This window comes from Drosophila suzukii, chromosome 3 (genome assembly GCF_043229965.1).
Source record: "Drosophila suzukii chromosome 3, CBGP_Dsuzu_IsoJpt1.0, whole genome shotgun sequence".
Taxonomy (NCBI): Eukaryota; Metazoa; Arthropoda; class Insecta; order Diptera; family Drosophilidae; genus Drosophila; species Drosophila suzukii.
Genome location: NC_092082.1, coordinates 83,030,027 through 83,044,805, shown reverse-complemented (window position 1 = coordinate 83,044,805; position 14,779 = coordinate 83,030,027). Strand labels below are relative to the sequence as shown.

The 14,779-nt window shown below is 46.3% G+C and overlaps 2 protein-coding genes across 4 annotated transcripts; one reads left to right on the top strand and one right to left on the bottom strand.

Moving 5' to 3' along the window:
• Positions 1 to 508: 508 nt before the first annotated feature.
• Positions 509 to 8,676, bottom strand: Atx2 (Ataxin 2). Of its 2 annotated transcripts, XM_036817313.3 has the most exons (6): positions 8,268 to 8,676; positions 7,917 to 8,205; positions 4,196 to 4,596; positions 3,188 to 4,133; positions 1,723 to 3,128; positions 509 to 1,401 (listed from the first exon to the last, which is right to left on the bottom strand). In XM_036817313.3, exons 2-6 carry the CDS (start codon positions 7,994 to 7,996, stop codon positions 953 to 955), a joined length of 3,282 nt encoding a protein of 1,093 aa, XP_036673208.3. In that variant the 5' UTR covers positions 7,997 to 8,205; positions 8,268 to 8,676; the 3' UTR covers positions 509 to 952. The 2 variants fall into 2 exon arrangements, with proteins under 2 accessions (XP_036673208.3, XP_036673209.3); XM_036817314.3 differs by having other exon boundaries at positions 7,917 to 8,676.
• Positions 8,677 to 10,001: 1,325 nt separating this feature from the next.
• LOC108006428 (sodium-independent sulfate anion transporter) lies at positions 10,002 to 14,623 on the top strand. Of its 2 annotated transcripts, none has more exons than XM_036817565.3 (6): positions 10,002 to 10,161; positions 11,719 to 12,383; positions 12,839 to 13,175; positions 13,236 to 13,498; positions 13,800 to 13,985; positions 14,048 to 14,623. In XM_036817565.3, the coding sequence occupies exons 1-6, from the start codon at positions 10,131 to 10,133 to the stop codon at positions 14,399 to 14,401; spliced, it is 1,836 nt and encodes a 611-aa protein (XP_036673460.3). In that variant the 5' UTR covers positions 10,002 to 10,130; the 3' UTR covers positions 14,402 to 14,623. The 2 variants fall into 2 exon arrangements, with proteins under 2 accessions (XP_036673460.3, XP_065723296.2); XM_065867224.2 differs by lacking the exon at positions 10,002 to 10,161 and adding an exon at positions 11,487 to 11,646.
• Positions 14,624 to 14,779: the final 156 nt, after the last annotated feature.

Below are 14,779 nucleotides of genomic sequence, written 5' to 3'. Positions count from 1 at the left end.
TTCTGGGTTTTCGGGGGATGGGAGCGTGTGTGTCGGGGTGTGCCGGTCGATTGCCAAAGCGGATAAAACTATAGATAGCAGAGAGGAGCGCAAAAGTGCATCAAAGAATTATGTTTAAAACAATTTTACAAAATTTCGCTCTTATCTTAATTCGACTTTTTGCTTTTCTTCTTCATAAGTTTTTGATTCTACTTCATTTGCTTTTCGGTTTACAATGTGATTGTATCAATTTGGTTGCCAATCAGTTTTGGAATTTTCGCATCAGTTAACAGGACTTGTGCGGGGCAGGAAACGCTCCTTACAAACGCTCATCGATCTCGTATTATAATTGATTCGACAGTTGCTTTTAGCTTTCTAATTTTTTGTTTTGTTTCTCTTTTGTTTTTTTTTGCATTTGCTTTTTCATACGTTTGGTGTTTTTCAGTGATTGTTTGTTTGTTTTTTTGCTGTTGTTGTGTTTTGGCTTCCGTGCGCTGTAGAAGTCTTGCAATTTCAAAAAATTTACTAGTTTCCTTTTGTTTTAATTGTATTTTATAATTTCCTAGTTGTTGTTGTTGTTGGTGTTGTTTTTCGGTCTGTGAGAGATGTGCTACAGGATGAGCCGCTCGTGCACATGGCATAAGGATGTGGGTTGATGTGTGGCATGTATGTGAATTGTGGGGCGAAAATCGCTTGGAGCGACAACGAAAGCCGCGCGTTTACTCAAGGTTGATGCGGATGAGGATTCTGATGCTGATGCAGGTGCGGATGCGGTTGCGGATGCGGGTGTGGTGAGTGCTTCATGTTGTGTATTGTGTCTGTATATGTGTAACTGTTGCTTGATGTCGGCTGACCGTACAGCTCCCACTCGCTACGGCGACATTAACAAGGAGGAGCCTCCGTCTCCATCTCCGTCTCCCCCCGCCTTCCAGCTCGCCACCTTCCCGTGCGCCATTGCCCAGCTGGCGTTTTCTCACTGCGGCTGATGCTGCTGCATCACGATCTGATACTGTTGTTGATTCTGCTGCGGATGCTGCGGCGTCGGCGGCGGGAAATAGTGATTGGCTATGAGCGACTGGGGGTGCACGCACATAAGCTGGTAAGTGGTCGCCTGCGTCGGAGGCGTGTACGCTTGCTGGGGTCCCCCGCCGGCGGGGGAGGGCTGTGGCGGCGGATGGAACTGCTGGTGCGGCTGGCCCGGCGACGGTGTGGTCGACTGTGGCGTATGCGCCATGAACTGCAGCTGCTGCGGCTGGTCCTGGTACACGCGCATCTGCATTGGCGCGTACGCATGCGATTGGAATTGTTGCTGGTGCGGTGCATGGCCGTACTGGATTAACTGTTGTATGGGGCCGGTGGTTATCAGCGGCTGACCCGTGGCCGCGGAGGCCGATACGTGCATCTGCGATGCGGCCATTGGAGCTGCAGGATATCAGATCACATTATTAGCACGTATTGCAATACATCTTTGAAAGGAGCTTAAAACTACAAATATTGGAATACTATATCTATGCTTATCAGTCAAAACCTTTATGTTTACAAAATCAATGGCTGATTCGGAAAATATGTCATACCCAGCAATGAGAGCTAGATAATTATTATGTAAAATTAGTTGTGTTCTGCCAATTTTCAAATACAATGTATATATCTAGAAGGGTCTATATTCTTCGGATATGACAAAAAACGACTGTATATTTAATTTAAATAAAATATAATTTTTAAATAGATGCAAAGTGTACTCACGGTAGTTACCACGGCGTAGTCGCGGTGGCTGTCCGGCCTGCGGGTGTGTTGGGGGCTGGAATGGGTGCTGTGGCTGCACCACATAGATCTGCTGGTTGGCCGGCGGCGCCGGCACATGTCCTCCCGTGGTTGTGTAAATGTTCGTCATGGGCACAGGTGTCTGTGGGGTGTGGGGGCGTGATGGATTTGGAGTGCTGGGCCCGCGGGGTGTGAACGGCTTGGCAGACGGGTTGAGCACATGTGGCTTCTTCACCACAGGCGTGGTTCCGCTGGCACCACCAGCAGCTGCGACCGCGCCAGTGGCCACCGTCGTAGAGCTGTTCGTCGCACTGGGCGCTGCCGGGGTGGATTTATCGGATCCAGCGCCGGCAATCACCCCCGTTGTGGGCGTACTGGCTATGCCAGTGGGCGTGGTGGTGCTGCTGCTCGGTGCCGGCGATACTTCCGGCTTGGGTGTGACCAGCTGCTGTGGCTGTTGCTGCTGCACCACTGGCATGGGCTGTGGCGGCGGCTGCTCCATTAGAACGGGCGAGGTAATAACCACCGGCGAAGTCTGCGGCGGTGGCATTGTATGGTAAATGGGCAGCGGCTGTTGCGATGGATCCTGTACCAGCTGTGGCGGCGGCTGCTGCACCTGGGGCTGCTGCTGGTGCTGCTTCGGCACATGCTGATGCTGGGCATCCACCATTTGCTGCTGTTGGGCCTTCTGTTGCAAGTGGAGCGGCACATGTTGCTGCTGGGGAGGCGGCGCCTGTTGGGGCTGCTGCTGAGGCACATAGTGTGGCTGTGAGAGAGCCGCCTGGTGCAAGTGCGTCGGCGGCACTTGGTGCATGACCACGTGTTGCTGCTGCGGCTGCTGCTGTTGCGGGGGCGAGGCAGACTGCTGCAATGCTCGCTGTTGCTGCTGCTGTACTTGCTGCTGTTGCTGCTGCTGTACTTGCTGCTGCTGCTGCTGCTGTGGTTGCTGTTGGGGCGGTGATGTGTTGCTGGGGGCCAGTTGGAAGTCCTGGCCAAATTGTCGCAGTTCCTGCATCTGGTTATCGCGCGTCCGCACCTGACGCGCCGGTTGTGTGTTCTGCCCTTGTGTCTGTATGTTCTGGTGCTGCTGCTGCTGCTGTTGTTGTTGCTGCGGCGGCTGTTGTTGTTGCTGCTGCTGCTGCTGCTGGGGCACTCCTGTTTGCAGCGGAGGCGAGTTACTGTTTTGCCCTGGATGGCCACCATGGGAGCCGTGCATGGGCTTGCCCAGCGACTGCGGCTCTCCGCCGTAGTTGAGAGACGAATTGCTCTGAGTGCCCTGGTACTGGCGCATCTGGCGCTGGGGCAGCGGCTTATTTGCGTTGGCGTTCGAATCGCCATTCAGCTTGTTTGCGCCGCCCATGTGAGATTGGTTGCGGTACTGAGAAGACCTGTTGGCATACGGAAGTTAGTATTTGGTAGCTAAACCAAAAAGGCCATTCCGACTTACCCGTGCATGATCTGCGCGTTACCCTGGTAGGAGTACTGACTCGGCATGCCCATCGACGGCTGGTATCCGCCCTTGCTCTGACCCACAGAGTTTCCGTTGCCGCCCTGCGACACGGAGACATTGCTGCCGCCTGTAGGCACATTGTTGCGCATCACCTTGCCACCCTGGGGCACAGTCTTGCGTTTCACCATCGAACCGCCGCCATACTTGCTGGACGTGTCCGTGGCCGCATTGGCAGACGGGGCCGGACCTGCGCCCTTCAGGCCACCGGCCAGCATGAGAGCTGCCGTGGACTGCGTGGAGACGCTTTGGCCAGCCCCGCCGCCCATGCCGCCACCCTGCATCATCAGGCTGCCGTCGCCGCGAGCGTCGCGATCGCGGCCGCTGCTCTGCGAGGACATGCCAACATGTGATAGCTGCGGTCCGGTGATGCTGCGCGTCTGCTTGGTGATGTACCGGTCACTGCTCATGGTTTCCCGCAGCTGGAAGTCTGCGGCACCACGGGGCTTGTTGCCGCGATCACGGTCACGGTCCCTGTCCCGCTCCTCGCGCTCCCTTTCCCGATCGTTGCGTTCGCGGTCGCCCCGATCTCCGCGTTGTTGCTCCTGCTCGGCCGACGGACGCTCCACGGCCGCGAAAGCCGCCTCCTCGTCGCCGTTCTCTAAGTCCAGACGGTCGCGGCACGTCGGATTATTTTCAATTTCGGCTGCCAGCTTCTCGGCCTTGGCCTCGGCCTCCTTAAACTCCAGCGAGTCGCCCTTGTCCAGCGGTACCGTGTACGAGGCCAGAGAGTCATCGAATGTGGAGGTCACGCCAAACGTGTTCTCATTCTTGCGGAACATCTCATTGGGGTCCCAGCCGTTGGCGGCACTGTCTAGTTCTATGTCAATGTCGCCATTGGCGCCAGAGTCCCACGGTTCCAGTTCCTTTTCGTCAAGGCGCGCACCTATAACACAGAGATTACTAAGTACGTGTCTTTAAAATATAATATTTTCAGCTGGAACTCACCGTTGCATTTGTCAGAGATGGCGCCATCCGTCTGAAAAGCGCCAGCGGTGGCGTATTGCGAGTCAAAGTCCTTGGCCACGATGGTCACCACGGTGTCGGCCGGGAATATAATGTGTTTTGGCACCTTGCCCTCCTCCGGCAGATTCTTGGACTTAATGCACGCCGGTAGCTCCAGTGCGATGTCAAAGTTGCCCGAGAATGTGCGGAATACGCCCTCGTAGATGTTGCCCGACCGCAGGCGCACCTCCACCACGCTGCCCACCAGCGCCGTGGCCGAGTGCATGAAAAACGTGTTGTTGTAGACGCCCTGCGCCACCGGACGCACTGCTCCGCCTCCGTTCCCGCCTCCTGCACCTGCCTTGTTGTTTGCGGGCCTCAAGCTGTTGTCGTTCGAGTTGTATCTGCGAAAAGGAGAGGAGGAGCAAAGAGAAGCGTTCAGTTCAGCACTCGGGTTAAACTATTCGTTAGCGTTGCGGTTTGGAAGGCAGAAGACTGACTGAAATTGGAAATTCGATGGCATTCAGGCACGCTGGCAAGGCGATATCGATTCGTTCGCAAACTTTGACCTGACCCTCCATTCCGCCACCCCTGCGAGCGCAGTAGTGTCAGTTTGCCTTGTGTTTGTGCATTTTAGCTCATCTTTTTTTTAGTACCAGCAAGATATACTATACGACTATGCAAACAAAGACTTTTCGGGGAATCACCTTGTAGAAGACGAAGTCATTTGTTTAGTGCCAGCATAACATCTTATCATTTCAAGTTTAAAACAAAGACTTGGGGGAAAACACAATATTTAAGTCCAGGTGATTAAGCTATGATTTTAGTTGCGTGCCACTATTGAACCTTTAAAATTGTTCAATTACTTAAATGGTTTTAAATAATGTATGGCGCCAAATTACAAATTAAACAAAGCTTTAAAACATAGTGGTTTGAGTTTAGTTTTAACATCTATTTGAGAACAAATCATTATTTTAAATAAGGTATAAATGACATGAGCCTGATTTTACCCCTTTCAAACACATATTTGTATGGTTATAGATATTTAATATTTGCTTAAGAGCTCCAAGAGAGTTTCGTTTGTGATTTTCAAGGAGAAAACTGTGTTCAAAAATTTTTAAGTGATTAGCAAGGCCTGCGGTATGCATTCCGCGAAAGTAATCAGCCGATTGAAACCCCTTTGGCCAGCTTTGTCCCGGTCGCAGCTCGAATCCGACTCATTCCCTGGTCGCTTTGCTCGGCGCTTTTCGGGGTGTTTTTGGCATTGGTTGCGTGCGGGCAGGATCGACGACCGTGAAATGCGCAACGCAACGCACAATGAACCCGCCGTGGGTGTGGGGGCGGGGCAGGGGCGTTGCGGAACCGAATGGAGAGGGGGCAGCTGTAGCAGTAGCAGTAGCTATAGCTGATTCACGAAGCGTGCACTGTGCACATTTTGGTGAATGAAAACAAATAATTGATTGCGCTCAAGAGTGAATCATGCGTGAGGTGAGGTGAGGTGCTGAACAGTTTGGTGAACGAATGGATCCGGGAAATAGGCTGCGACGGAGGCAAACTTAAAATGCAAGTGTGCATGGCCGAGTGGCGAATAAATATGCATAGACGTCAGGCGGAAAACAAGAGCGAGGTGGTATATCGTTCGGTCAGCAAATTGTAAAGTGACCCAAATTTCAGACCCCCAAAGGGGGGCAGGCGCTCTCGGGGGTTTCGACGGGCGGTTAGGAGGGGTTCGAAGTGTGCCAAAGAACGATACGAAACTCAGCGCAGCCGCCGCACGTCACAGCAACTGCAAGCTAAAAACTAAAAACTGAAAACAGAAAACGGCGAGCGGCAAACGCAGAGCTGCAAAATGCTGACAATGCAAGAAAATGCATTCGAAAAAAGGCGAGCGCCGACGAGAGTAAAAAATGTAGTGCACTACGTGCTTTATACGTGAGCGAGTGTGTGCGTGCATCACCATGGGCCCATGGGCCGCACAGTGGGCCCGATTCGCAGGCAGCCCCATCCCAGGCCCACTGTGCCCACAAGCTTGAGTTGGTGTTGGTACACAATGAATAACGAACGCGCATCGCAAACAGTTTGGGGCATAAGTATGACTCGGCGAGGAAGACTCGTGTGATAAGGCATAAATAAATGGCACCACAGTGCTCCCTACTAGTAATACCACTTCAAGGCTATCCTATCGTCTTTGGGAAATGTGAGATATTTTGTAGAAATTTGTATAGAAACCTTTTTTTCTATGATTATCATGCTGAAGACCTCAAATTACACCATTCATTACATTATTATTTAAGTTACAAAATGTCAGTAACTGCTTAAAACAAATATAAATGATAAGTATTTTGTTTTTCCGGGTTTTTTAAATTTCTTTCTTATTATTATTTAACATTGTTTTTTCAGTACCCTCTTTTAATGCAACTTTTTCTAGTGCCCACTGTAGAATATTTAAACATAAAAATATTTGTTTGATACGACTCTCTAAATGAGAGTCGACTATACTGATTGAATTATGAAGAATACTGACTCAGAGATATTTTTAGGGAATTCCTAAACTTTTCGTTTCCAAATTATATTTGTATTTAGTGCTCAACATTAAACAAAGAAATGGTCATTGGTGCGATAATAACGTAGTCTTTATCAAGTCACGATTGTTTATAATTTACATTTAACAGATAACTTTTAGTTAAAGAATAGATTACACTGTGTTATCCTTATCTCAACTCCTCCAAAATAATCTATTTACCTAACATTGTTACCAGTATGGTTTTAAGAGATATTTGAATATAATTTCTTTTGATGAGTGGTTCAGTCAACCTCTACACATATACCTACGCTAATCGGATGTTGACTAGGCTTAGTTTTGCCGAGATAATGGATAAAACTGGCGAACGTGCCGATACTTATGCTCCGCACTGTATCCAAATGCGGATGTGGATGTTGATGTGTGCATGTGTATGTGGATGTGTGCGCTGCAGTCATATTTCAATTGAAAATTTTAAGGGCGCAGCAGCGAGAGAACAGGGGAGGGGGCGGCTGGGGGCCAAAGGGGGTTGGGTAGGGGTATGTAGCCCCCCCTAAAAAACGGGGGTGGCAATGCGACTCATTGGTGCGACAAAACGGAAACCTTTAAACAAATTATGTTCTCTACACACACATTTGGCCGTTGTGAAAGGGAAATGTAAACAAAGCATAAAAAGTTCGATGCTGAAAGCACACACACACTTGCAAACACACACACACACACGCGATGGCCTATTATATAAGCGCCATTTGCATTCCAAAAAAGATTTAAGAATGGTTTGGGTTTTCCAAGAGATGCTGCAGTAGTCAAGTAGCTACATAAGCAGGAAAAAAGAAGAAAAAAAAAAATAAACGACACGAGACGCGCTTTCACCTTTTTTTTCTGATTTTTTTTTAGCCAACCGGACCGGGAGAGAAAAGAGCTCTTTGTGGCGCTTTTGGTTGTCGCGGGTTTTCAATTTGTCAGGGCAACGGCAACGGCGAACGGCGAACTGCAAACTGCGACGGCAAAAAGCAAAAGGCAAAAAGCAGAAAGCAAAAGCATAAGCAAACCAGCCCCAAATGCACTAGTGTGCGTTTGTGTACCTCCCCTCCCCCCTTGGGGTTACATTGGCCCCCGCCCCCTTCGCCATACGCCACTGTCGTCTCTTTTTTTTTTTTTGCCAGTGCAGCAGCAGCAGCAGCAGCTGGTGCTTCTTCTTACCTTGCGATGCCGCCGCCAGCTCCTCCGCCGCCACCACCACCGCCAGTGGGTCGGGTTTTCCGCTTGCTATTGTTGTTCATAACGTCGATTGGATCGGGATCGGGATCGGAATCGGGATGTGTGTGTGTGTGTGGATGTGCCAATGGGCGATGTCCGATTGCCAGGAGGCCAGGAGCAGCAGTAGTTGGTGTTTCGAGTTCAGCAGTTGCAGTTGGCGTTTACTTCTTTCTTTCTTTCTTTCTTTTTTTCGCTCCTTTTCCTTTCCCTCTGTGCTGGCTAATTTGCTGGCCTGGGGTATATTTGTATATTTGCTATATTATTTTTGCCCCGATTCACCGATTTGCAATTTACCAATAATTTCCCAATCGAAACGATCGCGAGATGGGCGGGCAAGGCGTGTTTTAGCCAAAGTATGCTTTTCCAGCAGCGTTTAGCACTCGAACTTGGCTGCCAAATATGCTTTTGTTGCTAATTTTATTTTTTTCCCTGGTACTGTAGCGATAACGAGCAAGGTTGCTTGACGAGTTGCTATCCGCTGTCGATACTTTTTTTGCACATCCCTAGCGCTCGACGGCGTATTTGATTTGGCAGAAAATAGGGGAAACTATGGTGCGGGGAGGTGTACTGCGAAACGGCCGACGAACTGCGCGGCGGGGGGCGTGGTAAACGGCGAATTTTGTTTCGGTCAAAAACTGTTTAGTTAATTTATTTAACTTCAATTAGAACAGGGGTGCGTGTGTGCAGCCACAGAGTTCGGTATCGAATAGTTATCGAGCGGGGTATTCGATTGAACGCCGCCTATCGCCAGGTAGGGCTTATCGATGGTTCCATCGCTAATGCACACTGGAAACAGTGTTAGCCACTTTCCAATTTGGGCGCGCAATTTAAATGGCCGATTAGATGACGCATTTATTTGATTAGCCAAATATTTGCTCGAAATCTAGTTCACAAATATGGGGGAACCTATTTATAACCCTCGCTATCTTTCTCATCTCGGCGGTTAGAAAACATCCGCATATTTACCAGATGTCCAGATAAGCGCCACCAGACAGAGACCCAACGACCTTGGTCGCCCAGAAACTCCTTTTTTCCCAGAAAGCTGATCTGCTGCCACCTTAATCATTTCAAAGTCAGCCGTAAATCAACTCTTTATAAGGTAATTATACGCAGCTACCGTATCAGATATACTAACTTCTATATACTAACTGCTATCTCGTTTACAGCCCCACAGCAGGGTCGCCTTATAAATATGCTGTTAATCTGTCAGGCCCACACGCCAGGTCTTTGTAACGCCTGATGGAATCGTTAACACCTACCGGAATTCCGAAATGAAGATATATTCTAGCTACTTGGATAAAGATTATACGAAATTATAAATATAATCTTACATAAGCAGAGGTAATATATTAATTTGGATTAAAAAGACAATATATTTTCTTTATAATACCATACATTTATATAAATATCATACAAATCTTATGAATTTTTTGGGACTACTAATAAGAATATTTAACAAATGACACAAGGTGCCACAGTTTATGATAACTAATCATTGATAAGGTACATATTTGGTTGATTTATTTGGGATCGTTTGATCTATCTAAGTCAAAATCCAAATATTGGTCCATCATTTATCGGACAAGGTGCGTGGAATGCCACTTGATAGGCTGCCAGAGCTGGAAAATTACTTGGAGTCCACACGATAACCCATTGGGATGGAGGGATCCCAGATTACGAATCAAAGCGACTACCCCACTGCGCACTTGGTTCGCTTGGGGACACGACAGCGATATCGCGGTAGTTTCTGCCACCGGTGCCGTTGACATTTCCAGTTATATATTCGTTTGTGCTCCGGCCGACAGATCCAAATCCAGCCCATCCCACCCATCTCAACCCACCGCAATGTTTGCTCGCCCATTCCCGTCCGCCTGCCGAATGCGCGTTAAGTATGCCATTGTTGTGCTGATCTCGAGCTGAAAATAAAAGCGGACTGTTTGTCGCCGTTTTCTTGACTCTTTTCATTTTTCGTCTTTATCAGAAAAATCTGCCCGCGCCCACTTATTTATCATTCAAAAATTCGCTTATTCGGCAGTTTTCATTAGATTGCGAAGCGGTGCACTTGGTTCACTCACTTTAAAAGGATAATCAGTATAGAGTTAATTTCACGAACATCCTTCGATAAATATCCTTAAATCATATGCGGATACGTGAATAATGTCGATCGTCAAGAAGTTATCCTTCGATGGTAAGGATAATACTTGAGTTCATGGATATAAATGTTCGGTTTTAAAGAAATGTGGAAAATAAGGGTTGTATATTTTTAGTGAAAATCAACCTTTGATATAAAGTTTTAGCCAGAACTCTTTGAAACATCTGTGATTCATTACTGCCATATCTCGTGATAATTTTATAACTGTTCCATTTACACTACTTGGCCAATTTTACAACCGCCATATATGCCACCCGCCGATCTCCCGCTTTAATTAGCAGCGAGCAACAGCTGGAGATATAGTGTCGATGCAAGTTGTTAAAAATATTGGCCTGATGTTACGAATTAGCATTCAATTTGGGTTTCGCCCATCATGACCGATAACGCCCGTGTATAAAAAGTATTTAACTTGCCAAGCCGTCAACCACAAATATTAACATTCGCTGAAAAACAATATATACTAGTTATTTGACTATATTGGGGATTAACTATGGAGGATTATATTATAACAAGATCGGATTTGAATAAATCTATAAAGCTAACAAAATTAAATTGAATAAAAAGTTTTAAAAAAAGTGCAAAATATATTTGCAGCGTATTTACCTTTTCTAAATTAATAAAAATAATATAAAAACTTTTTTAAACACACCTTTTGCATGTTTGTCATAGGAAATCTATTATTAACATGGCAACGACAATAACTTTCATACGTAACAGATTTTCACAGATCTTTTTTTAACCAGTTCATGTGAAAGGTAGCACCTATGATCAATGGCTTGTACTATCAATTATAGATCTAGAGATCTGTAGACAGAAAGATGACTAATATCATATTTGGAGACAGTACGCACTTGCTACCATCCGTATTTGTTTTCTATATGAGTAGCACTCAACGTGCTAATTTTACTTCCCGTGAATTTTTTATAAAAACCCTTAATCACTTATTCTATCATGGCTGCACACGATTTTCGCTTTGTTTACCTACTCTAAAAAAAAACTGGGTGAAATTGATTTGTAGTGCGATTTACATAAAGAGCGATTGAGGAAGATATAACAGGTTTTCAATTCCGCTAACACATATTAAGTGCTATATAGTTGAGTACTGGCTCTCCAATAGAGGGGGGCCTTCAATATCAGCCAAGAATCTCAGTTATTTATACAAATCACCGGGAACACTGGGCCAGAGCGAGAGTACGCAAACATATGTGCTTAATTACGATTTCACACAATTAAAGTTTTGCGCTTTTTTTCGCTGTTCGTTCGGCCTGGCAATCGTACAAGCCGGACTGTTCGGTTTTCATTATTAAAATGCTAAAAATCCCCCTGACAAAATCAAACAATTTCGGCTGGCAGAGCGATTGTACCTGGCCATTGGCGAAACTGAAACAGAGTCTGAAAATCAGTACACAATGCGTTGGCCGCGAAAGCACACGTTCGGCCTGTGGCCCAAAAATAGTAGTCGTAGGAATGGAGCAGCTACCACTGAGCAGTCCCAGACCACAGTAGCCACCATTTACGATCGTAGGAATTTCTAAAAAAAAATATTACCTCTTCAAAACCGAACTAAGAATGGTTCTATTACCTCGATTTCAGCTGGTTGCGAGGAGAAGGAAAAATACACGGCTCAGAATGGCGATGAGTATTATGGCCAGGTTCACACCGTTGACGTGGATGTGGCCAGCAAGTACTCCAAGCCCAAGGAGGCCCACTGGCTGGTGCGTCGCATCTTCTTCCTCAGCTGGATCACCAGCTACGATCGGGAGCAGGCCTTTGCGGATCTGATCGCCGGCATCACCTTGGGTCTGACCATCATACCACAGAGTATCGCCTATGCAGCTCTTGCTGGTCTCTCCTCGGAGTATGGTTTGTACTCCGCCTTCATTGGATCCATCATCTATGTGTTTTTCGGGACGATACCTCAGGTATCCATTGGACCCACCAGCCTGATGGCCATTCTCACACTTCAATTCTGCGCCGATAAGCCTGTGCAGGTGGTCATCGTTCTGGCATTCCTCGCCGGCTTGGTGGAACTGGCCATGGGAGTGTTTCAGCTGGGATTCATCGTGAGCTTCATTCCGGCTCCCGTGACAAAGGCCTTTACCTCGGGCACTGCCGTAATTGTGGTCTTTGCCCAGATCAAGAATCTCCTGGGGGTTCGCATCAAGGGATTCCCCTCCATTGGAGACTTTTTCAGCAACATTCGTCCCACGGACGCCGCCATGGGAGTTTCCTGTATGGTTGTCCTGCTTTTGTTGAGGGTAAGTTTAAAATAATGTGTGCCTAAATATTAAATAATTATAAGACCAATTGATTTGGGAATTGTTTCCATATAATCTTACCAGTTTTGAACCATATCAAAAATTATCATGGTATGTTTTTAAACTTTATATAAAAGAACTCTTAGTTATATCATATATGTGATAAATTATTTTTGTATTGACTCAAAATGTAATTTGGCATTAACTCTAATTAACTTTTTTCATGTAATCTAAAGTCACGCTTCCCTATATAACTAAGTAGGCTCTGTGCTGCAAAAAAACTGTCCATAATTATAAATTTGATAATTAATATTTCATGACTAAACAAGCAAGACAAAAGTTTCCCTTTCTAATGATGATCGAAAACCTAATCAATAACACAGTATTTGATATTTAACTATTATTTACCTAGTATTTAATCACTACATTGCTTTTTTTTTTAAACACAATTTTAGCTCCTATCGCAAGTGAATTTCAAGCAGGACACGGCAGTCACTCGTCGTTTGAAGAAGATCCTTTGGTACATCAGTATATCTCGCAATGCTCTGGTGGTCTTTTTCACCGGCCTTGTAGTGTTTATCTGGGTGAAGAAGAGCTCCATTGAAGCGGTGCCCTTTGCCCTTTCCGCCAAGGTCTCCTCGGCCATGCCCACGATCAAGCTGCCACCCTTTGCTTTCGAGTACCAGAACCGCACTTATGTATTCACGGATATCCTCCATGAGCTGGGCAGCGGAATCGTGGTGGTGCCCATTGTGGCAGTCCTAGCCAATGTGGCCATCGCCAAGGCCTTCGGTGCGTATGAGTGATATTTAGTAAGCCTCCATTTGTGCTGATTTTGCAATGATTTTTTAGTGAAGGATGGCAATCTAGATGCCTCACAGGAGATGCTGACCCTGGGCCTGTGCAACATAGCCGGTTCCTTCTTCAGTGCCATGCCCACCTGCGGAGCCTTCACCAGATCGGCAGTGAGTCAGGCCTCCGGAGTAAGGACACCCATGGCTGGCATCTACACGGGATTGATAGTACTCTCCGCTTTGAGCATCCTGACTCCCTACTTCCAGTACATCCCAAAGGCCTCGCTGTCTGCTGTTTTGATTGCAGCGGTTATCTTTATGGTATGTAATCTCAGAAATCTTTCTTTCGATTTTAAAAGTGAGCCAGGATTGTTTCAATATTGTATTTCAAAAATCAATACTTATATCAGCTCCAAAATCCAAACACAAGTATTTCAAGATACCTTTTTCTGGAAAAATAAATTTGGAAGTAGTTTCTTCTTGATTTCAAGAATGTTTCCTCTCGAATAAGTGGGTAAAAAATATCTCAATTCGTTAACATTTAAACTTCGCTTATTTTTTGGGTGTACTTTTAAATTTCTTTTAAAATGTCTATTATATTTATTTGTCTTTTCTTTAACAGATTGATTTTGCTCCGGTTAAGGAGCTCTGGCAGAACAATAAAAAGGACTTCTTCAGCTGGGTGGGAAGCTTCATCATTTGTTTAGTTGCCGGCGTGGAGTTGGGTCTGCTTTTTGGAATTGTGCTCAGCATGGTGTTTATTCTACTACGTCTTGGTAATCCCAAATTCGAAGTCAACCTAAAACAGGTATATATGATTTTAAAGCCTGAAAAATAATATAAATTAAAATGAAACTCCCTCCCTTTCAGCATGAGACCGCGTACTATGTGCATATAGTGCCCCAATCGGATGTCTATTACACCGGAGTGGATGCATTGAGAAATGAACTAAGAGCAGCCTGCCGACTGTATCAGAATGATTTCCCAGTGGTTCTCGATTGCACCCGCTTCATGCAGTTCGATGCCACGTTCAGTGAAATGCTAATCTCAGTGGCCAAGGAAATGGCCAGCCACGATGTCCTTCTAATCCTGCAGAATATGAGCCTTAAGGTGCAGCAAATGCTTCCTGTGATGGGAAATGTGCGCTTTTGCCAGGAGGACAGCCAGCTGGCGAGTCATTTGCAGATCGAAAAGGAAGCCCCTCTTCTAGAGGCCAAGCTGTAATCTATATATCTGAATATATCAGTCTGATCTGGTTATGAACGACGGACGTCAGAAGATTTATCTCCTCACCTGTTTCCGCTTGACGTTCGCACGCAAATTGCGTAATTAGGCAGCGGCCGCAGTTAGTTAACTACTTAGATTTAGTTGTTTAGTTAGCGACTCTGTAAATACTTATATGCATTATTAAAATACAGCACTCTTCTACGAATATATCAAGATAAACCGGGCGAAAGTATTTTGCAAGCGGAGGAGATAAGCAGGTGCCATAAGACCCCATAAAGCACGCCTCGTGCCGCTGAATTGAAATACAGATATACTCTGGCATACGTGTCGTATGAGTAATGCCGCCTAATTAAAGCAATTGAGAAGCTGGTTGGT

Bases quoted from the DNA above. Each gene is read 5' to 3' on its own strand.
- LOC108006428 (XM_065867224.2), top strand. From the start codon at position 11,535: ATGCGTTGGCCGCGAAAGCACACGTTCGGCCTGTGGCCCAAAAATAGT. The intron at 12,384-12,838 runs GTAAGTTTAAAA...ACACAATTTTAG, and splicing joins TTGTCCTGCTTTTGTTGAGG to CTCCTATCGCAAGTGAATTT. The intron at 13,499-13,799 runs GTATGTAATCTC...TTTCTTTAACAG, and splicing joins TTGCAGCGGTTATCTTTATG to ATTGATTTTGCTCCGGTTAA.
- Atx2 (XM_036817314.3), bottom strand. From the start codon at position 7,996: ATGAACAACAATAGCAAGCGGAAAACCCGACCCACTGGCGGTGGTGGT. The intron at 4,597-7,916 runs GTAAGAAGAAGC...TCCTTTTCGCAG, and splicing joins GCTGGCGGCGGCATCGCAAG to ATACAACTCGAACGACAACA. The intron at 3,129-3,187 runs GTAAGTCGGAAT...GTATGCCAACAG, and splicing joins AACGCGCAGATCATGCACGG to GTCTTCTCAGTACCGCAACC.